General features: G+C 40.5%; 1 protein-coding gene across 2 annotated transcripts in view; it reads left to right on the forward strand.

The window, feature by feature from the left end:
• The window catches only part of ORC3 (origin recognition complex subunit 3), a 194,925-nt gene extending 172,105 nt beyond the window's left edge, over window positions 1-22,820 (forward strand). For both annotated transcript variants that reach the window (XM_053710528.1, XM_053710529.1), the window contains exons 20-21: window positions 3,222-3,295; window positions 22,544-22,820. In XM_053710528.1, coding sequence (XP_053566503.1) covers window positions 3,222-3,295; window positions 22,544-22,649 — 180 coding nt within the window. In that variant the 3' untranslated portion in view covers window positions 22,650-22,820. The remainder of the gene's footprint in view (window positions 1-3,221; window positions 3,296-22,543) is intronic.
• The last annotated feature ends 574 nt before the right edge of the window (window positions 22,821-23,394 follow it).

Here is a 23,394-nt window from a genome sequence, read left to right on the forward strand (position 1 = left end):
TAAAAAAATAATAAAAAACTATCCTAAATCATATGGCAAAGTGATAGAAAGGTATTAATAAAACAGGACTCTCATTATATTTGGATAAGTGGACTCTCCTAGTCAAAAATCTCAATATAGGGGCAATAGCACCTTAAATAAAGCAAATAAACTGAGTTAAATAACTTGAAATAAGACATGAAATAAGACATATGGCTAAATGATAGAAAGTTGTAAATGAAACTGGACTCTCATTATATTTGGATCAGTGGACTCTCTTAGAACTATCCGGGAGAGCGTGGATGCCCGGCCAGTTTCACTGTGGTGGCTTGTTGCATTTAAGGGGTGCTGGTTTAAGTAACATGTAACACTTTTTTTGTCTGAGGACGGACGTTAGGCGTCCGAAAACGTTCACTATTAAAAGTGCCTAAAATAAGGATCCCTTGGAGTGCGCTTTTTCTTCTATGTGTGTGTATATATATATATATATATATATATATATATATATATATATATATATATATATATATATATATATATATATATATACAGGGAGTGCAGAATTATTAGGCAAGTTGTATTTTTGAGAATTAATGTTATTATTGAACAACCATGTTCTCAATGAACTCAAAAAACTCATTAATATCAAAGCTGAATAGTTTTGGAAGTAGTTTTTAGTTTGTTTTTAGTTATAGCTATTTTAGGGGGATATCTGTGTGTGCAGGTGACTATTACTGTGCATAATTATTAGGCAACTTAACAAAAAACAAATCTATACCCATTTCAATTATTTATTTTTACCAGTGAAACCAATATAACATCTCAACATTCACAAATATACATTTCTGACATTCAAAAACAAAACAAAAACAAATCAGTGACCAATATAGCCACCTTTCTTTGCAAGGACACTCAAAAGCCTGCCATCCATGGATTCTGTCAGTGTTTTGATCTGTTCACCATCAACATTGCGTGCAGCAGCAACCACAGCCTCCCAGACACTGTTCAGAGAGGTGTACTGTTTTCCCTCCTTGTAAATCTGACATTTGATGATGGACCACAGGTTCTCAATGGGGTTCAGATCAGGTGAACAAGGAGGCCATGTCATTAGATTTTCTTCTTTTATACCCTTTCTTGCCAGCCACGCTGTGGAGTACTTGGACGCGTGTGATGGAGCATTGTCCTGCATGAAAATCATGTTTTTCTTGAAGGATGCAGACTTCTTCCTGTACCACTGCTTGAAGAAGGTGTCTTCCAGAAACTGGCAGTAGGACTGGGAGTTGAGCTTGACTCCATCCTCAACCCGAAAAGGTCCCACAAGCTCATGTTTGATACCAGCCCAAACCAGTACTCCACCTCCACCTTGCTGGCGTCTGAGTCGGACTGGAGCTCTCTGCCCTTTACCAATCCAGCCACGGGCCCATCCATCTGGCCCATCAAGACTCACTCTCATTTCATCAGTCCATAAAACCTTAGAAAAATCAGTCTTGAGATATTTCTTGGCCCAGTCTTGACGTTTCAGCTTGTGTGTCTTGTTCAGTGGTGGTCGTCTTTCAGCCTTTCTTACCTTGGCCATGTCTCTGAGTATTGCACACCTTGTGCTTTTGGGCACTCCAGTGATGTTGCAGCTCTGAAATATGGCCAAACTGGTGGCAAGTGGCATCTTGGCAGCTGCACGCTTGACTTTTCTCAGTTCATGGGCACTTATTTTGCGCCTTGGTTTTTCCACACGCTTCTTGCGACCCTGTTGACTATTTTGAATGAAACGCTTGATTGTTCGATGATCACGCTTCAGAAGCTTTGCAATTTTAAGAGTGCTGCATCCCTCTGCAAGATATCTCACTATTTTTGACTTTTCTGAGCCTGTCAAGTCCTTCTTTTGACCCATTTTGCCAAAGGAAAGGAAGTTGCCTAATAATTATGCACACCTGATATAGGGTGTTGATGTCATTAGACCACACCCCTTCTCATTACAGAGATGCACATCACCTAATATGCTTAATTGGTAGTAGGCTTTCGAGCCTATACAGCTTGGAGTAAGACAACATGCATAAAGAGGATGATGTGGTCAAAATACTCATTTGCCTAATAATTCTGCACTCCCTGTATATGTATGTATATATGTATATATATATATGTGTGTATATATATATATATATATATTTATTTATATTCAGAGGTCAAGTCCTACAAAAAAAAAGTTTGGGAACTCACCAAGACTTTTACCCTTAAAATTAATATTGTTTTATATATATTTATATACAAACACACACACTGTATTTATATGTATATAATCTATACACTTTGGTTAATGAAAACAAATTAAATCCAATGAAGGGTTAAATAGTTGCCTTTGGGACTGAGAATCCTCACCCACTTAAGGTGCAATAGTACTAGTTCTGCTGAAGGGAGCTAAATGACCCCAGAGCAAACCACAAAGAAATGTAAGCACCATGTGTTACACACATTATGGGGTGATCACACAGCAGGACTACTGACAGGCTTGCATTTAGTGTATTGTAGGAAGTGCTACTGTCCATTACTAGGGGATCTCACTATCCCTCTATCCAGGCTGTGCTCTAGCTCCTCTCACCAGCAGCAGCAGTGTTTACTGAAGTGTTTCTGTTCTCTGTCCAGGGGGAACTTAGTTCCTCCTGCAAAATTAGTGCAGGAACTCCGTTCCCATGCGTTCCCGCTCGACTTGACCCCTGTATATATTATCAAAAATGTATTGTTTTGTTGTTTTTTCCTCTCAAACAATGTTCCTTTTTGTATTCTCCATGGTGACATTGAAAAGCAAGGAATCCTTCCTCCATATGGCAGTTAGGACCATGCATATTGTCTTTGGCCTGTACTTACTGCGCACATGTATGATGTAGGTCATATGCATTTCTTACCTGTTTACTTTTTTTAGAGCTGGATAAATACATAGTAATATGAATAAAATTGTTTCTGCATATTGAATCCTGAGAATCAATTTTATTTGAATTTTGTCTTTAGGCTTTTTCCATTTCTTTAAAATCTGTTGCAGACTTCTTAAAATTCCAAGTGGTTTAATTAATTTACCCCTGAAAAAGTTTTTATAAATAAAATAAAAATTTGCATCAATTTATGTGAATCTTCTGCATCATTTTAATATCCTATACATTTCAGTTTTTATGCTTTGTTAAATGTCAACATTTATAGAAATCCCTCTTTCTGAATTGCACAATAATTTTAAAATGTTATTTTTCTGTCTGCAGGCTTTTGCAACTGTAGTGAGTGCTGCAGAGGGGGGAGACTGTGATTCTTCCAAGCAAATTGATGATGTTACTCAGTATCCTTTTTTTTTGTCTTTTTTTTTTTGTCTGTGGAGAGTGAGAGAGTAGCAACAAACATAACGTGAAACAGCTGTGCATTTAACAATGGCGTTAGTCATGTGGTGACAACTGCCCAAAAGGATATTGAACTTAAAACTTCTATACACTTTAAATAAGCATAACGAAAAAAACTTTGCAGTTTACTTTCATTACTTATTTTTTACCTGCTTTTCTGGTAATTTTAACCCCTTAATGACCGGACCATTTTTCAGTTTTCTTACCCTTAATGACAATGGCTATTTTTACATTTTTGCGGTGTTTGTGTTTAGCTGTAATTTTCCTCTTACTCATTTACTGTACCCACACATATTATATACCGTTTTTCTCGCCATTAAATGGACTTTCTAAAGATACCATTTTTTTCATCACATCTTATAATTTAATATAAAAAATATATAAAATATGAGGAAAAAATGGAAAAAAACACACTTTTTCTAACTTTGACCTCCAAAATCTGTTACACATCTACAACCACCAAAAAACGCCCATGCTAAATAGTTTCTAAATTTTGTCCTGAGTTTAGAAATACCCAATGGTTACATGTTGTTTGCTTTTTTTGCAAGTTATAGGGCAATAAGTACAAGTAGAACTTTGCTATTTCAAAACCACTTTTTTTCAAAATTAGCGCTAGTTACATTGGAACACTGATATCTGTCCGGAATCCCTGAATATCCCTTGACATGTATATATTTTTTTTTAGAAGACAACCCAAAGTATTGATTTATGCCCATTTTGGTATATTTCATGCCACCATTTCACTGCCAAATGCGAGCAAATAAAAAAAATTGTTCACTTTTTCACAAATGTCACAAACTTTAGGTTTCTCACTGAAATTATTTACAAACAGTTTGTGCAATTATGGCACAAATGGTTGTAAATGCTTCTCTGGGATCCCCTTTGTTCAGAAATAGCAGACATATATGGCTTTGGCGTTGCTTTTTGGTAATTAGAAGGCCGCTAAATGCAGCTGCGCACCACACGTGTATTATGCCCAGCAGTGAAGGGGTTAATTAGGGAGCTTGTAGTGTTAATTTTAGCTTTAGTGTAGTGTAGTAGACAACCCAAAGTATTGATCTAGGCCCATTTTGGTATATTTCATGCCACCATTTCACCGCCAAATGCGAGCAAATAAAAAAAAAAGTGACATTTTTCACAATTTTAGGTTTCTCACTTAAATTATTTACAAACAGCTTGTGCAATTATGGCACAAATGGTTCTCTGGGATCTCCTTTGTTCATAAATAGCAGACATATATGGCTTTGGCGTTGCTTTTTGGCAATTAGGAGGCCGCTAAATGCTGCTGCGCACCACACTTGTATTAAGCCCAGCAGTGAAGGGGTTAATTAGGTAGCTTGTAGAGAGCTTGCAGGGTTAATTTTAGCTTTAGTGTAGAGATTAGCCTCCCACCTGACACATCCCACCCCCTGATCCCTCCCAGACAGCTCTCTTCCCTCCCCCACCCCACAATTGTCCCCGCCATCCTAAGTACTGGCAGAAAGTCTGCCAGTACTAAAATAAAAGGTGTTTTTTTTTTGTTTTTTGTTTTTTTTAATTATTCAGCTGTGATGGACCCCTGCCTTAACCCCCAACCTCCCTGATCCCCCCCAAACACCTCTCTAACCCTCCCCACCTACCTAATTGCCACCATCTTGGGTACTGGCAGCTGTCTGCCAGTACCCAGTTTTCCCCAAAAAATAAAGTGTTTTTGCATGTTTTATTTTTATTTTTTCTGTAGTGTAGCTGCCCCAACAACCCCCCCCCCCCCCACCAGATCCAGATCCTGATCCTTTATTTAAAAAATTCTGCCCCCCTCCCTCTTACCAAAATTCATTGGTGGCAGTGCCAGTGATTGCTGCGCACGCAGCCCCCCCCGCACGCTCCCGGCATCCGGCGTGCACAATGCACTTAAAGGAACCGGATGCCGGGTAGCGATGGGCCACCCACCCTCCTCCCTGTAAGCTCCCACCCACCAACGAACGGCCGCATCGCTACCGGTGCAGAGAGGGCCACAGAGTGGCTCTCTCTGCATCGGATGCTTTCTAAAGGGTATTGCAGGATGCCTCAATATCGAGGCATCACTGCAATACCCTGAGAGCTGCTGGAAGCGATTGCGATCGCTTCCAGCACTCTCTAAGACAACTGACGTACCAGGTACGTCCATTGTCACTAACTGCAAGTTTTTGCAGGACGTACCTGGTACGTCAGTTGTCATTAAGGGGTTAATCTACAAATTGTAGTTTTCTACTCCTCATCAGAGTGTAGTGCATTTAATAGAATGTGAAACCCTTTACAGTGAACAGTGATTACTTAAAGTGAATGTAAACTTTCATGAATTAGTGCCCAGTTTTTAAAAATACTATAAAAACAGGGGCACTTTCATTCATGAAAGTTTACATTGCAGCTCTTGGGGGGGGAGCCATGATTGGAGGAAGCCGATTTCGTCATTGGTGACTTAAGTACAGAGGAGCTGCGTGCGGGGGACCACCAGTCCTGCATTGCTGAAGAGAAAGGTAAGTATTTGTAAAAATACACTGCAATGTAAACTTTCATGAATGAAAGTGCCCCTTTTTTTAATAGTATTTTTAAAAAACAGGCACTAATTAATGACAATTTACATTCACTTTAATGTATATCTCTCCCTAATTGGCCACACCAAAGGAGATAAGACAAAATCTCAAGAAGCTTTGCAAAGGGTGTCTGTGGACTCCAAAAAGGCAAATTTTGCTAACCCAAATACCTTTTTAAACGCTTTTTACATTTACTTTTTAAACAGATCATTCTGCAATGTGGTGATCAATTTCTGATGCATCTATGAAAAAAATGTTAATGTCTCTTTAAATGATAGTGATGTTTTATGGCATTTGGAACAATTATTGAAGGTGGCCTAACAAGTTTTTCAAAAGACAATTTATGGCTATGGTTACATATTCTCTCATGCCTCTCACCCCAATCCACCACTTTTTTTATACACATAAACAGCAATTTCTTCTATAAGATACGACGAGTCCACGGATTCATCCTTTACTTGTGGGATATTATCCTCCTGCTAGCAGGAAGTGGCAAAGAGCACCACAGCAGAGCTGTCTATAAAGCTCCTCCCTTGACTCCACCCCCAGTCATTCTCTTTGCCTACTCTAAGTACTAGGAAGGGTAAAGTGAAAGAGGTGATAAAATGTTAGTTTTTATTTTCTTCAAGCAAGAGTTTTTTTATTTTAAATGGTACCGGTGTGTACTATTTTCTCTCAGGCAGCAGATGGATGAAGACTTCTGCCTGGAGGCTGATGATCTTAGCATTTGTCACTAAGATCCAGAGCAGTTCTCACAGAATGGCTGAGGAGTACTTAAGAAACTTCAGTGTGAGGAACGTTTTTCATGCTATAAGCAGTGAGGTATGTTCAGTCATTTTTTTCTGGAGAGACTGTGGTATTTCAGAATTGGCTGACAGTATCCCCATGAGGGAAAGGGTAAGCTGTAATCCTAAAAGATATAGAGGGGTATTACTAAGCTTGCATATAGGGGCTAAGAAAAAATGGTTGACACTGAGTTTGGATGTTTGTGGGCAAATGTATATTTAACTGGGAGTGCTGATAACGTTTTTGGAAGGAACGTTTTTCTTTCATGTAATTAGCAAGAGTCCATGAGCTAGTGACGTATGGGATATACATTCCTACCAGGAGGGGCAAAGTTTCCCAAACCTTAAAATGCCTATAAATACACCCCTCACCACACCCACAAATCAGTTTTACAAACTTTGCCTCCTATGGAGGTGGTGAAGTAAGTTCGTGCTAGATTCTACGTTGATATGCGCTCCGCAGCAGGTTGGAGCCCGGTTTTCCTCTCAGCGTGCAGTGAATGTCAGAGGGATGTGAGGAGAGTATTGCCTATTTGAATGCAATGATCTCCTTCTACGAGGTCTATTTCATAGGTTCTCTGTTATCGGTCGTAGAGATTCATCTCTTACCTCCCTTTTCAGATCGACGATATACTCTTATATATACCATTACTTCTGCTGATTTTCGTTTCAGTACTGGTTTGGCTTTCTACAAACATGTAGATGAGTGTCCTGGGGTAAGTAAATCTTATTTTCTGTGACACTCTAAGCTATGGTTGGGCACTTTTTTTTATAAAGTTCTAAATATATGTATTCAAACATTTATTTGCCTTGACTCAGGATGTTCAACATTCCTTATTTTCAGACAGTCAGTTTCATATTTGGGATAATGCATTTGAATCAATTATTTTTTTCTTACCTTAAAAAATTTGACTTTTTCCCTGTGGGCTGTTAGGCTCGCGGGGGCTGAAAATGCTTCTTTTTATTACGTCATTCTGGCGCGGACTTTTTTGGCGCAAAAAATCTTATCTGTTTCCGGCGTCATACGTGTCGCCGGAAGTTGCGTCATTTTTTTGACGTTCTTTTGCGCCAAAAATGTTGGCGTTCCGGATGTGGCGTCATTTTTGGCGCCAAAAGCATTTAGCCGCCAAATAATGTGGGCGTCTTATTTTGGCGCTAAAAAATATGGGCGTCGCTTTTGTCTCCACATTATTTAAGTCTCATTTTTCATTGCTTCTGGTTGCTAGAAGCTTGTTCCTTGGCATTTTTTCCCATTCCTGAAACTGTCATTTAAGGAATTTGATCAATTTTGCTTTTTATGTTGTTTTTTCTCTTACATATTGCAAGATGTCTCACGTTGCATCTGAGTCAGAAGATACTTCAGGAAAATCGCTGTCTGGTGCTGGAACTACCAAAGCTAAGTGTATCTGCTGTAAACTTTTGGTAGCTGTTCCTCCAGCTGTTGTTTGTACTAATTGTCATGACAAACTCGTTAATGCAGATAATATTTCCTTTAGTAATGTACCATTACCTGTTGCAGTTCCATCAACATCTAATGTTCAGAGTGTTCCTGATAACATAAGAGATTTTGTTTCTGAATCCATCAAGAAGGCTATGTCTGTTATTCCTCCTTCTAGTAAACATAAAAAATCTTTTAAAACTTCTCTTTATACAGATGAATTTTGAAATGAACATCATCATTCTGATTCTAATGACTCTTCTAGTTCAGAGGATTCTGTCTCAGAGGTTGATGCTGATAAATCTTCATATTTATTTAAAATGGAATTTATTCGTTCTTTACTTAAAGAAGTACTAATTGCTTTAGAAATTGAGGATTCTGGTCCTCTTGATACTAAATCTAAACGTTTAGATAAGGTCTTTAAATCTCCTGTGGTTATTCCAGAAGTTTTTCCTATTCCTGGTGCTATTTCTGAAGTAATTTCCAGAGAATGGAATAATTTGGGTAATTCATTTACTCCTTCTAAACGTTTTAAGCAATTATATCCTGTGCCGTCTGATAGATTAGAATTTTGGGACAAAATCCCTAAAGTTGATGGGGCTATTTCTACCCTTGCTAAACGTACTACTATTCCTACGTCAGATGGTACTTCGTTTAAGGATCCTTTAGATAGGAAAATTGAATCCTTTCTAAGAAAAGCTTATCTGTGTTCAGGTAATCTTCTTAGACCTGCTATATCTTTGGCTGATGTTGCTGCAGCTTCAACTTTTTGGTTGGAAACTTTAGCGCAACAAGTAACAGATCATGATTCTCATAATATTATTATTCTTCTGCAACATGCTAATAATTTTATCTGTGATGCCATTTTTGATATTATCAGAGTTGATGTCAGGTTTATGTCTCTAGCTATTTTAGCTAGAAGAGCTTTATGGCTTAAAACTTGGAATGCTGATATGTCTTCTAAATCGACTCTACTTTCCATTTCTTTCCAGGGTAACAAATTATTTGGTTCTCAGTTGGATTCTATTATCTCAACTGTTACTGGTGGGAAAGGAACTTTTTTACCACAGGATAAAAGATCTAAGGGTAAAAACAGGGCTAATAATCGTTTTCGTTCCTTTCGTTTCAACAAAGAACAAAAGCCTGATCCTTCTTCCTCAGGAGCAGTTTCAGTTTGGAAACCATCTCCAGTCTGGAATAAATCCAAGCCTTCTAGAAAAGCAAAGCCAGCTTCTAAGTCCACATGAAGGTGCGGCCCTCATTCCAGCCCAGCTGGTAGGGGGCAGGTTACGTTTTTTCAAAGAAATTTGGATCAATTCTGTTCACAATCTTTGGATTCAGAACATCGTTTCAGAAGGGTACAGAATTGGTTTCAAGATAAGACCTCCTGCAAAGAGATTTTTTCTTTCCCGTGTCCCAGTAAACCCAGCGAAAGCTCAAGCATTTCTGAAATGTGTTTCAGATCTAGAGTTGGCTGGAGTAATTATGCCAGTTCCAGTTCTGGAACAGGGGCTGGGGTTTTATTCGAATCTCTTCATTGTACCAAAGAAGGAGAATTCCTTCAGACCAGTTCTGGATCTAAAAATATTGAATCGTTATGTAAGGATACCAACATTCAAAATGGTAACTGTAAGGACTATCTTGCCTTTTGTTCAGCAAGGGCATTATATGTCCACGATAGATTTACAGGATGCATATCTGCATATTGTGATTCATCCAGATCACTATCAGTTCCTGAGATTCTCTTTCCTGGACAAGCATTACCAGTTTGTGGCTCTGCCTTTTGGCCTAGCTACAGCCCCAAGAATTTTTACAAAGGTTCTCGGTGCCCTTCTGTTTGTAATCAGAGAACAGGGTATTCTGGTATTTCCTTATTTGGACGATATCTTGGTACTTGCTCAGTCTTTACATTTAGCAGAATCTCATACGAATCGACTTGTGTTGTTTCTTCAAGATCATGGTTGGAGGATCAATTTACTAAAAAGTTCATTGATTCCTCAGACAAGGGTAACCTTTTTGGGTTTCCAAATAGATTCAGTGTCCATGACTCTGTCTTTGACAGAAAAGAGACGTCTAAAATTGATTTCAGCTTGTCGAAACCTTCAGTCACAATCATTCCCTTCGGTAGCCTTATGCATGGAAATTCTAGGTCTTATGACTGCTGCATCGGACGCGATCCCCTTTGCTCGTTTTCACATGCGGCCTCTTCAGCTCTGTATGCTGAATCAATGGTTCAGGGATTACACAAAGATATCTCAATATCTTTAAAACCGATTGTACGACACTCTCTGACGTGGTGGACAGATCACCATCGTTTAATTCAGGGGGCTTCTTTTGTTCTTCCGACCTGGACTGTAATTTCAACAGATGCAAGTCTTACAGGTTGGGGAGCTGTGTGGGGGTCTCTGACGGCACAAGGAGTTTGGGAATCTCAGGAGGTGAGATTACCGATCAATATTTTGGAACTCCGTGCAATTTTCAGAGCTCTTCAGTCTTGGCCTCTTCTGAAGAGAGAATCGTTCATTTGTTTTCAGACAGACAATGTCACAACTGTGGCATACATCAATCATCAAGGAGGGACTCACAGTCCTCTGGCTATGAAAGTATCTCGAATTCTGGTTTGGGCGGAATCCAGCTCCTGTCTAATCTCTGCGGTTCATATTCCAGGAATAGACAATTGGGAAGCGGATTATCTCAGTCGCCAAACGTTGCATCCGGGCGAATGGTCTCTTCACCCAGAGGTATTTCTTCAGATTGTTCAAATGTGGGAACTTCCAGAAATAGATCTGATGGCTTCTCATCTAAACAAGAAACTTCCCAGGTATCTGTCCAGATCCCGGGATCCTCAGGCGGAGGCAGTGGATGCATTATCACTTCCTTGGAAGTATCATCCTGCCTATATCTTTCCGCCTCTAGTTCTTCTTCCAAGAGTAATCTCCAAGATTCTGAAGGAATGCTCGTTTGTTCTGCTGGTAGCTCCGGCATGGCCTCACAGGTTTTGGTATGCGGATCTTGTCCGGATGGCCTCTTGTCAACTGTGGACTCTTCCGTTAAGACCAGACCTTCTGTCGCAAGGTCCTTTTTTCCATCAGGATCTCAAATCCTTAAATTTAAAGGTATGGAGATTGAACGCTTGATTCTTGGTCAAAGAGGTTTCTCTGACTCTGTGATTAATACTATGTTACAGGCTCGTAAATCTGTATCTAGAGAGATATATTATAGAGTCTGGAAGACTTATATTTCTTGGTGTCTTTCTCATCATTTTTCTTGGCATTCTTTTAGAATACCGAGAATTTTACAGTTTCTTCAGGATGGTTTAGATAAGGGTTTGTCCGCAAGTTCTTTGAAAGGACAAATCTCTGCTCTTTCTGTTCTTTTTCACAGAAAGAGTGCTATTCTTCCTGATATTCATTGTTTTGTACAAGCTTTGGTTCGTATAAAACCTGTTATTAAGTCAATTTCTCCTCCTTGGAGTTTGAATTTGGATCTGGGAGCTCTTCAAGCTCCTCCATTTGAACCTATGCATTCATTGGACATTAAATTACTTTCTTGGAAAGTTTTGTTCCTTTTGGCCATCTCTTCTGCTAGAAGAGTTTCTGAATTATCTGCACTTTCTTGTGAGTCTCCTTTTCTGATTTTTCATCAGGATAAGGCGGTGTTGCGAACTTCTTTTGAATTTTTACCTAAAGTTGTGAATTCCAACAACATTAGTAGAGAAATTGTGGTTCCTTCATTATGTCCTAATCCTAAGAATTCTAAGGAGAAATCGTTGCATTCTTTGGATGTTGTTAGAGCTTTGAAATATTATGTTGAAGCTACTAAGTCTTTCCGAAAGACTTCTAGTCTATTTGTTATCTTTTCCGGTTCTAGAAAAGGCCAGAAAGCTTCTGCCATTTCTTTGGCATCTTGGTTGAAATCTTTAATTCATCATGCTTATGTCGAGTCGGGTAAAACTCCGCCTCAAAGGATTACAGCTCATTCTACTAGGTCAGTTTCTACTTCCTGGGCGTTTAGGAATGAAGCTTCGGTTGATCAGATTTGCAAAGCTGCAACTTGGTCTTCTTTGCATACTTTTACTAAATTCTACCATTTTGATGTGTTTTCTTCTTCTGAAGCAGTTTTTGGTAGAAAAATACTTCAGGCAGCAGTTTCAGTTTGAATCTTCTGCTCTTTTTTTCAATAAACTTTATTTTGGGTGTGGATTATTTTCAGCAGGATTTGGCTGTCTTTATTTTATCCCTCCCTCTCTAGTGACTCTTGCGTGGAAAGATCCACATCTTGGGTAGTCATTATCCCATACGTCACTAGCTCATGGACTCTTGCTAATTACATGAAAGAAAACATAATTTATGTAAGAACTTACCTGATAAATTCATTTCTTTCATATTAGCAAGAGTCCATGAGGCCCGCCCTTTTTGTGGTGGTTATGATTTTTTGTATAAAGCACAATTATTCCAATTCCTTATTTTTTTATGCTTTCGCACTTTTTTCTTATCACCCCACTTCTTGGCTATTCGTTAAACTGATTTGTGGGTGTGGTGAGGGGTGTATTTATAGGCATTTTAAGGTTTGGGAAACTTTGCCCCTCCTGGTAGGAATGTATATCCTATACGTCACTAGCTCATGGACTCTTGCTAATATGAAAGAAATGAATTTATCAGGTAAGTTCTTACATAAATTATGTTTTTATGCTTAAATGAGAGGGTACACTTGGCTTCTTTTTGGGTTTGGGAACCCACATGGCTAGTTTGAGACCGCTCTGGTGCGGTTCATTTGGGCTGAGAGACATCGAGTGAGACAGGCGGGGCCTATTTTGGCGCCTCAGTTGCGCAGTTGTATTTGACAGGCAAGCAGCAAGCTCCAACTCTGGTGGGCCCTTGTGAGAGTATTGGGCCAAATTGAAGCTTTAACCCTGTTTTCCAGATCCCTGAGGGCAGGTAGGCGCCACAGCAGGGCTGTGGCGAGGTGCAGGGGGTGTTTTTTCCGGATTTAAACGTTTATTAATTATCCGTTTTTTCCAGTAAGGGTTAAGTGTTCCTTTCCTTTTGTGGCAAACTTAGCTGCATAGTTTGAATGCTTATATCAAAAAATTGAAAAGATTTGATTATTTTTTTGTGTGCAATATTTCTTTTTATTGAAGTCAGAGATAAAAAGTTTACATTAATCATCACAATTTTTTTTTTTTTTTCCCTTCAAAAGCCTTAACATGAAACAACAAATACAGGGAAAACAAGTATACATTCAGCATCAAATACAAATAGGAATACATACATCATCCTCAGCATTCTAGATCAGTTTTGAGGTCGACACACCCAGCTTGTGAAAAGGGATCTTATAAACACATCAATAATACTAGACTTTGTTACCTTATATGAAACAGAGAAACTTCCCCAATCTGGTTCCTTATCCTTTTGCGCGGATTATAAATCTTGTTCCCATAGAACTATCACATCAGCAATAAAATCTTGTCTGCCCATGTATGTGTAGTGTATCTTTTCTAGCTCCAATATATGGTCTACTTCTCTCCTCCACATTTCACTAGTAGGTACTATAACCTTCCTCCAAAACCTGGGTATTAGGCGTCTAGCGCAGTTAAGCATAATATGCAGCAATTTCCTTCTATATACACAAGTGATTTTAGGGATATTGGCCAGTAGGGCTAAGCTAGGTGTGAATGTGACAGCGCACCCCAGAGTCTTATCTACCCTTTCGTTAATGGCTTGCCAATATGGTCTGAGGAGCAGGCACGACCACCAGATGTGGGTGAACGTGCCCACCGCTCCACAGTGTCTCCAACAGAGGGAGGAAGAGTTAGGAAATATACTATGGAGTCTCTGAGGGGTCCGGTACCAACGTGAAAGAAGCTTAAAGTTCATCTCTACTAGGGTTGCTGACAAGGATGATTTTTTTATTCTCTCTAAAAATATGGCTCCATTGGGCATCAGTGAATGTCTGGCCTAGCTCTCTTTCCCATTTTACAAGGTATGCTGTTTTTTTTGCAGGGAAACTTCCTCTTAGTATCTTATAAATTATTGAGATATGTGATTTGGTGGGATTGGGTGACGAGCATAATGTTTCAAAAGCAGTCATAGGTCTAGTGAGGTCTGCTTTGTGGGGGCTGGAAAATATGGCGTGTCTAATCTGCAAATATGGGAACCACTTTAGAAAGGGAGGCCCTAGTGTTTGGCCCACTTCAGCTTGGGAACGCATCAGCCCCTTGTGAAGAAGCATATGTGCTGGTACATTGGATTGAGTGCCTGCTATCAATGGGGTTTGAATAGTTTGTGATTTCAGGAAGAGAGGGTTGTTCAATAACGGGGTAAGAGGGGATATTGGGGTGTAAATCGATCTGTCTGATGTTTGTAGTTTATCCCACACTTGTAGTGTGGCAGCTGTATAATAGTTTTTCCAGGCCTCCGGAGGCCGAAACTTAGGAAGAATCCAACATTGGTCCCCAAGATCTATCCCACCCGCTAGGTGCGACTCGGTCCTTACCCAAAGTTTTTCTAAAGAAGATTTTTTCCAAGCAATAACGCATGCTAGGTGTGCCGCTTTAAAGTAATTAGACCGATTAGGAGCGTTCATACCCCCGTCTTCTCTATCAAGGAACAGAGTGTCTCTAGTTACTCTAGGCCTTTTATGTGACCATATAAAGTGGTCAAATCTCTTTTGTTGTTGTATAAAGAAATGTGTGGGGATATCTAAAGGAAGAACTTGGAAGAGGTATAAAAATTTAGGGATAATATTAATTTTTAAAGCATTAATGCGTCCCATCCAGGAGAGCTGACCTTGTTTATGCCATATCGCCAACATCTTGGATTTGGCAATGGTATGGAGGTTAATACAGATATATCTATTCTTATTTGGGATTTGCTCAAAATGGTTTGTGTTACATATGAGAGCTTTGTATATAGAGGTTTCCATGCCTACCAACTGCTGACCTGTGCAACAGGTGTTAACACTTCAGAAATTAATTAGCCTATCAGATTTAGTTTTATGTGTTCTATTGTCTTTATAAAGCAAGTGTTGTTAACATTTTAACATAGCCTGAGGAAACAGCCTGTGGTGGCTGAGAAACATGTCGCTGTTTTTAAAATAAAAGTTTTTAAATATACACTTGCTTTATCACAATTATTCTGCTCCTGTTTGGGGGCAGAGTGTGTGTGCTAGTCCTATCTTCCAAAGTGGTGATTTTCTGCATCCTGCAAATTGGATTCCACAGTCCACTGGGCGGCTGAGAGGTCCCAGTACTGCTGATATTGCACCTGGTGGTGCTTTGTTTCCTGTAAGTACAACCTTAAATCCTTTTTTATCTGGTGTACAAACGTTACTGGGCTATGTGTGTGCCTTTTTTGCCCTTATAGGCATCATAGGATAGGCCCTCGCCAAGGATCATCTCTATCTGGCTGGAGACACCAGTGAGCTGGACCACTGTTTGATGTTCCAGGCTGCCACAATAGCACCATTTGGGTGCGCTACGCTTGTGAGTATATTTCCTATCCTGCTGATGTTTTGTATCCGACTGCCGTGACATTACTAGGCCATGTTGGCGCCTCTGTGCTTCTTTTTCTTACAGTGTTCTGGTTGACAAATCTTGATATACTTGGATTTTTGCGCCTGCATATGAAAAAGAGGGCTGTGTTCTTGCCATCTGAAAAATCTTCTCCCTGTCTCTATAGCTCGAGAAGCACACTATTATGTCCCTTGGGGGTTGATTGTCGTTAGGCTTGGGTCTGAGAGATCTATGAGCTCTCTCTATAGGTACTGGGTCAATCACCCTTTGGTTGGATATAGCTAGGGATTGGATAAGGTTTTGCAGGTGTTCCGGAATGTCCTCATTCTTTACAGATTCAGGAACTCCACGTATGCGGAGGTTGTTCCTCCTTGTTCTATTTTCGATATTGTCTATTTTGTTCTCAAATTCAGATATCAGCGTTTGTTGATGCTCCATATTACAAGATATCCCAGATATTTCTTTAGAAATGTCCTCCTTATGCTCCTCAAGGGATTCAACCCGGTGCCCTAGGTCATTTATATCCTTCTTTAATGCAGCACACTCAGTTTTAATACAAGATGTAACTTGATTTATTAAAGCCTCCATTACTTTTAGTGTTACTGGGCCATCTTCCTTGTTTTGATATTGGCTAGCTGGGGATACTGTGGGTTGTGACGCATCAGGATTATCTGATAATTCCTCCTCTTCGCTAGAGACCTGTGGTTGATCTATCTTTTTCTTTTTGTTGTCTGCACTCTTAAAAAAAAGCGTTAACAGAGCCGGGGGCAACAGTCTGTTTCAGTGCTTTGTCACCTTTTATTATTCTGCGCTGTGCCATGTTGACAAGGAGCGTGGAAATGTAGTGTACCCTCTGTCACGGATAGAGAGCTTCAGCTTATATTTAACCATCAGAGGACAGGTCTCAAAGTCACTTCAACGCAGTGTATGCCTCCAATTGCGCAAGTTTGCTATACTGATTTTCACTGTTCTATGCAGTCTGACTTTCAACTTTAGGTGGTTAATGTGACCCTGCCCTGAGTAAGGAGCTCTCAATTATAGGAACGTAACATACTAAAGGCCTATATCGTACTCACAGCGTGATTAAGTAGACAATTTTATGCTTGTATGTTTTATAGCCTGAACATTTTTCTCTGCATATGGGGTAGTTAGCATGTCCTTGTGGTAGATGAAATGGTCTCAATTTGTAGAGCCTGATGCTTCATAGGTTAGCGCCATTCAGATGGCTTAACATAGTAGATAGACAGAGATAAATCTTGTCGTGCTGCACTGCAGACATAAATAAGTGATGTGTCTCACCAGAGTTCCATGTAGACGTTTCCCTATCTCCGTAGATCCTCCGGTGTAGAGATACTGTGCTTGGTAGGTCTCCAGCAAAGGTTTACTGACGATCGCCACCAAACTGCAAGGGCAGGCTTCAGATGCGGCCTATATTACGATCGACAGACAGACATCAATCTGCTCAAAGTTCAGATTTTTATATATATGGTCTCCGGACACTCTCTACATAGTCCTCTGGTATTTACAGGCACCGCTGACCACTTGACCACTTAAGCTTAGTCTGAAGAGGATCCCCACCGCTACCGTTATCGGAGCTCTAGAAAGGTGCGGCCATTCCTCACGCCCGCACACTCCGCCCCCCAAGATTTGATTATTTTAAAGCAGTTTTGCAAAACGTGTGCTTTTTTTCTCTTAAAGGTGCAGTACCATTTTTGAAATAAAGTGTTTTCAAGCCTGTTTGTGGTCATTACTAGCCTGTTTAACATGTCTGACATTGAGGAAAGCCAATGTACAATGTGTTTGGAAGCCATTGTGGAACCCCCACTTAAAATGTATCCCTCATGCACTGAAAGGGCAATAAATTGCAAAGAACATATTTTAGCTGATAAAAGTATGTCGCAGGATGATTCTCAGTCAGAAGAGAATCAGGTTATGCCATCTAATTCTCCCCAAGTGTCACAACCATTAACGCCCGCCCAAGCGACGCCAAGTACTTCTTGTGCGTCTAATTCTTTCACCCTGCAAGATATGGCCGCAGTTATGTCTACTACCCTCACTGAGGTTTTATCTAAACTGCCTGGGTTGCAGGGGAAGCGCAGTAGGTCCGGTGTGAGAGTAAATGCTGAGCCCTCTGACGCTTTATTAGCCATCTCCGATGTACCCTCACAATGTTCTGAGTTGGGGGTGAGGGAATTGCTGTCTGAGGGAGAGCTTTCTGATTCAGGAAAGATGTTCCTTCAGACAGACTCAGATATGACGGCTTTTAAATTTAAGCTAGAACACCTCCACTTGTTGCTCAGGGAGGTTTTAGCGACTGTGAATGATTGTGACCCTATTGTAATTTCACCAGAGAAATTGTGTAAAATGGATAGATATCTAGAGGTTCCTGCTTACATTAATGTTTTTCCTGTCCCTAAGAGGATTTCGGACATTGTTACTAAGGAGTGGGATAGACCAGGTATTCAGTTCTCTCCCCCTCCTACTTTTAAGAAAATGTTTCCCATATCAGACACCATTCGGGATTCATGGCAGACTGTCCCTAAGGTGGAGGGAGCTATTTCTACGCTGGCTAAGCGTACAACTATACCTATTGAGGATAGTTGTGCTTTCAAAGATCCTATGGATAACAAAATTAGAGGGTCTTCTAAAGAAAATATTTATTCATCAGGGTTTTCTTCTGCAACCTATAGCGTGCATTGTTCCTGTAACTACTGCAGCTGCTTTTTGGTTCGAGGCTCTAAAGGAGGCTCTTAAGGTTGAGACCCCATTAGATGATATTCTGGATAGAATTAGGGCTCTCAAGCTAGCTAATTCTTTCATTACAGATGCCGCTTTTCAACTGGCTAAATTAGCAGCAAAGAATTCAGGTTTTGCCATTTTAGCGTGTAGAGCGTTATGGCTTAAGTCCTGGTCTGCTGACGTGTCATCAAAATCTAAGCTTTTAGCCATTCCTTTCAAGGGTAAGACCCTATTCGGGCCTGAACTGAAAGAGATCATTTCAGACACCACTGGAGGAAAAAGCCATGCCCTTCCTCAGGATAAGACAAATAAGATGAGGACCAAACAAAATAATTTTCGTTCTTTTCGAAACTTCAAAGGTGGTCCCTGTACCTCCTCCCCTGCTGCAAAGCAGGAGGGGAATTTTGCTCAATCCAAGTCAGTCTGGAGACCTAACCAGACTTGGAATAAGGGTAAACAGGCCAAGAAGCCCGCTGCTGCCACCAAGACAGCATGAAGGGGCAGCCCCCGATCCAGGACTGGATCTAGTAGGGGGCAGACATTCTCTCTTTGCTCAGGCTTGGGCAAGAGACGTTCAGGACTCCTGAGCTTTAGAAATCGTGACCCAGGGGTATCTTCTAGACTTCAGAGATTCTCCTTCAAGGGGGAGATTCCATCTTTTTCGATTGTCTGTAAACCAGACAAAAAGAGAGGCGTTCTTACGCTGTGTAGAAGACCTATATACCATGGGAGTAATCTGCCGAGTTCCAAAGCAGAACAGGGGCAGGGGTTTTACTCCAATCTGTTTGTGGTTCCCAAAAAAGAGGGAACCTTCAGACCAATTTTAGATCTCAAGATCCTAAACAAATTCCTCAGAGTCCCATCCTTCAAGATGGAGACCATTCGGACTATTTTACCAATGATCCAGGAGGGTCAATATATGACCACCGTGGATTTAAAGGATACGTATCTTCACATCCCTATCCACAAAGATCACCAGTTCCTCAGGTTCGCCTTTCTGGGCAAGCATTACCAGTTTGTGGCTCTTCTCTTCGGGTTGGCCACAGCTCCCAGAATTTTCACAAAAGTGCTAGGGTCCCTTCTGGCGGTTCTAAGGCCGTGGGGCATAGCAGTGGACGATATCCTGATTCAGGCGTCAACTTACCAACTAGCCAAATCTCACACAGACATTGTGTTGGCTTTTCTAAGATCTCACGGGTGTAAGGTGAACATAAAGAAGAGTTCACTTGTCCTTCTCACAAGAGTTCCATTTCTGGGAACTCTGATAGACTCGGTAGACATGAAAATTTTTCTGACGGAGGTCAGAAAATCAAAGATCTTAACCACCTGCCGAGCACTTCATTCCATTCCTCAGCCGTCAGTGGCTCAGTGTATGGAGGTAATTGGACTAATGGTAGCGGCAATGGACATAGTTCCATTTGCTCGCTTGCATCTCAGACCACTGCAACTATGCATGCTCAGACAGTGAAATGGGGACTATGCAAATTTATCTCCTCAGATAAATCTGGATCAAGAGACCAGAGGCTCTCTTCTTTGATGGTTGTCACAGGATCATCTGTCCCAGGGAATGTGTTTCCGCAGGCCAGCATGGGTCATAGTGACGACGGACGCCAGCCTATTAGGCTGGGGTGCAGTCTGGAATTCCCTGAAAGCACAGGGTGTGTGGACTCAGGAGGAGGCTCTCCTCCCGATAAATATTCTAGAACTGAGAGCAATATTCAACACGCTTCAGGCGTGGCCTCAGCTGGCCTCGGCCAGATTCATAAGATTCCAGTCAGACAATATCACGACTGTAGCATATATCAATCATCAGGGGGGAACAAAGAGTTCTCTAGCGATGATAGAGGTTTCCAAAATAATTTGATGGGCAGAGACTCACTCTTGCCATCTATCAGCAATCTATATCCCAGGAGTGGAGAACTGGGAAGCGGATTTTCTAAGTTGTCAGACTTTTCATCCGGGGGAGTGAGAACTCCATCCGGAGGTGTTTGCACAATTGATTAATCAATGGGGCACACCAGAATTGGATCTGATTGCATCTCGTCAGAATGCCAAACTTCCTTGTTACGGGTCCAGATCAAGGGATCCTCAAGCAGTACCTTGGTCGTTCAACCTGGCTTATGTGTTTCCACCATTTCCTCTCCTTCCTCGTCTGATTGCCAGAATCAAACAGGAGAGAGCTTTGGTGATTTTGATAGCACCTGCGTGGCCACGCAGGACTTGGTACGCAGACCTGGTGGACATGTCATCTCTACCACCGTGGACTCTGCCACTGAGACAGGACCTTCTCATTCAAGGTCCGTTCCAGCATCCAAATCTAGTTTCTCTGCGGCTGACTGCCTGGAGATTGAACGCTTGATTTTATCCAGGCGGGGATTCTCTGAGTCGGTCATAGATACCTTGATTCAGGCTCGAAAGCCTGTCACTAGGAAAATTTATCATAAGATATGGCGTAAATATCTTTATTGGTGCGAATCCAAAGGCTACTCATGGAGTAAGGTCAGGATTCCTAGGATTTTGTCCTTTCTCCAAGAAGGATTGGAGAAGGGGCTATCAGCTAGTTCCCTAAAGGGACAGATATCTGCTTTATCAATTTTACTGCACAAGCATCTGGCAGATGTTCCAGACGTTCACTCGTTCTGTCAGGCTTTAGTTAGAATCAAGCCTGTGTTTAAACCTGTTGCTCCGCCATGGAGTTTGCATTTAGTTCTTAAAGTTCTTCAAGGGGTTCCATTTGAACCTATGCATTCCATAGATATTAAACTTCTATCTTGGAAAGTTCTGTTTTTAGTTGCTATCTCTTCGGCTCGAAGAGTTTCTGAACTATCTGCATTGCAATGCGACTCGCCTTATCTTGTTTTCCATTCTGATAAGGTGGTTTTGCGTACCAAACCTGGATTCCTTCCTAAGGTTGTTACTAATAAGAATATTAATCATGAAATAGTTCCTTCCCTGTGTCCTAATCCTTCCTCTAAGGAGTGTCTGTTGCACAACTTGGACGTGGTTCGTGCTTTGAAGTTTTACTTGCAAGCGACCAAAGATTTCCGTCAAACATCTTCTCTGTTTGTTGTCTATTCTGGAAAACGTAGAGGTCAAAAAGCTACGGCTACCTCTCTTTCTTTTTGGCAGAAAAGCATCATCCGTTTGGCATACGAGACTGCTGGACAGCAGCCTCCTGAAAGAATTACAGCTCACTCTACTAGAGCGGTGGCTTCCACATGGGCTTTTAAAAATGATGCTTCTGTTGAACAGATTTGTAAGGCTGCGACTTGGTCTTCACTTCATACCTTTTCCAAATTTTCCAAATTTGATACTTTTGCTTCTTCGGAGGCTATTTTTGGGAGAAAAGTTCTTCAAGCAGTGGTGCCTTCTGTTTAGCCATCTGTCTTGTCCCTCCCATTCATTTGTGACTTGTAGCTTTGGTATTGTATCCCACAAGTAAAGGATGAATCCGTGGACTCGTCGTATCTTATAGAAGAAAAATAAATTTATGCTTAAATGATTGATTTCTTCTATGATACGACGAGTCCACGGCCCGCCCTGTCAATTTTAGACAGATTATATTTTTTTGCTTTAAACCTTCAGTCACCTATGCACCTTTTAGCTTCTCCTTTTTCTTCCTGTACCTTCGGTCGAATGACTGGGGGGTGGAGTCAAGGGAGGAGCTATATAGACAGCTCTGCTGTGGTGCTCTTTGCCACTTCCTGTTAGCAGGAGGATAATATCCCACAAGTAAAGGATAAATCCGTGGACTCGTCGTATCATAGAAGAAATCAATTTATCAGGTAAGCATAAATTTACTTTTTTTTTAGTCAAGAATGTGAGGTAATATGTTGTAGGGGCAACTAGAAATTAAAATGTTAACTTTTCTATGCAAAAAGTAATTAAATATTTACATTGCAATTGAAACCAACAAGAAATGCATGTTTGTGCACACCTCTCTTAGTGACCAACTGCTCATTGCCTGATAAGGATAACTCCCACAGCTCTATTGGTGTAAAATTAAATTATTCTACCAGCAGGAAACAAATATTGCGTCACTGAGAATAGCAACTTCGATTAGAAAAACAAACAAACTTGGAAATGGCTTAATTCTTTACTAAACTTTTCTGGCTGTAGCATTATAAAGTATTTCTATTGAATTCCTTGACTCATTTCTGCAGTGCTCGTTTTATTAGAGCGGTGTCAGAGCTGGAGCTTCTGGGCTTTGTAAAAGCCACTAAACAGAAGACTGATCATGTAGCACGGCTGACGTGGGGTGGATGCTAAATTACAAGACGATGACCATTCTTACCACAGATTAATTGTGTGCAGCACATTTTAGTAGGATAATAGTAAAATAAAGTGTGTGTGTCTTGTATACAAAATATATCCGTAGATGATCGCCTGTAAAGCCATTCCTGTTCTCGGGTGTATGAATAAAACAGCTGCAATATTTAAGCTTTGTTTGAGAGACAGTTTAATTTAGTCTAACATTTCTAGACACGGACATATGTTTGTATTCAAATTTATCATGGTCTACTTGAAAATTGTTATTGTTTAAAAATATAGATAATCCCTTTATTACCCCTTCCCCAGTTTTCCATGACCAACACTGTTATATTAATACTTTTTATCTCTATGATTACTTGTATCTAAGCCCCTGCAGACTGCCCCTTATCTCAGTGCTTTTTTGAGGTTTATGCATTAGTTAACATATGTCAAATCACAATAATGCATTTCTGCACAGGTACATTGCTTATAAAACAGCCCAGTACACAAAAAACAATGCTAAATATCCGATAAATAATTCTATAGCGGCAAAATAAGAAAACATGTAAACTGATCACGTGACATAGTGCAGCAAGACTACTAACTAAACACTGGATGTAAAAAAAAAAATGGTATAAGAACCACCTCTTTTATATTTTGTAACTAGTTATCGAGAAACTATTGGACCCTTAGCAAATACAAGAACATACTATTAGCTAAGACTTAAAGTGCTGCTTTAAACCCAAATGAAAAAGGTATTCCT

Source organism: Bombina bombina, chromosome 4 (assembly GCF_027579735.1).
Source record: "Bombina bombina isolate aBomBom1 chromosome 4, aBomBom1.pri, whole genome shotgun sequence".
NCBI lineage: Eukaryota > Metazoa > Chordata > Amphibia > Anura > Bombinatoridae > Bombina > Bombina bombina.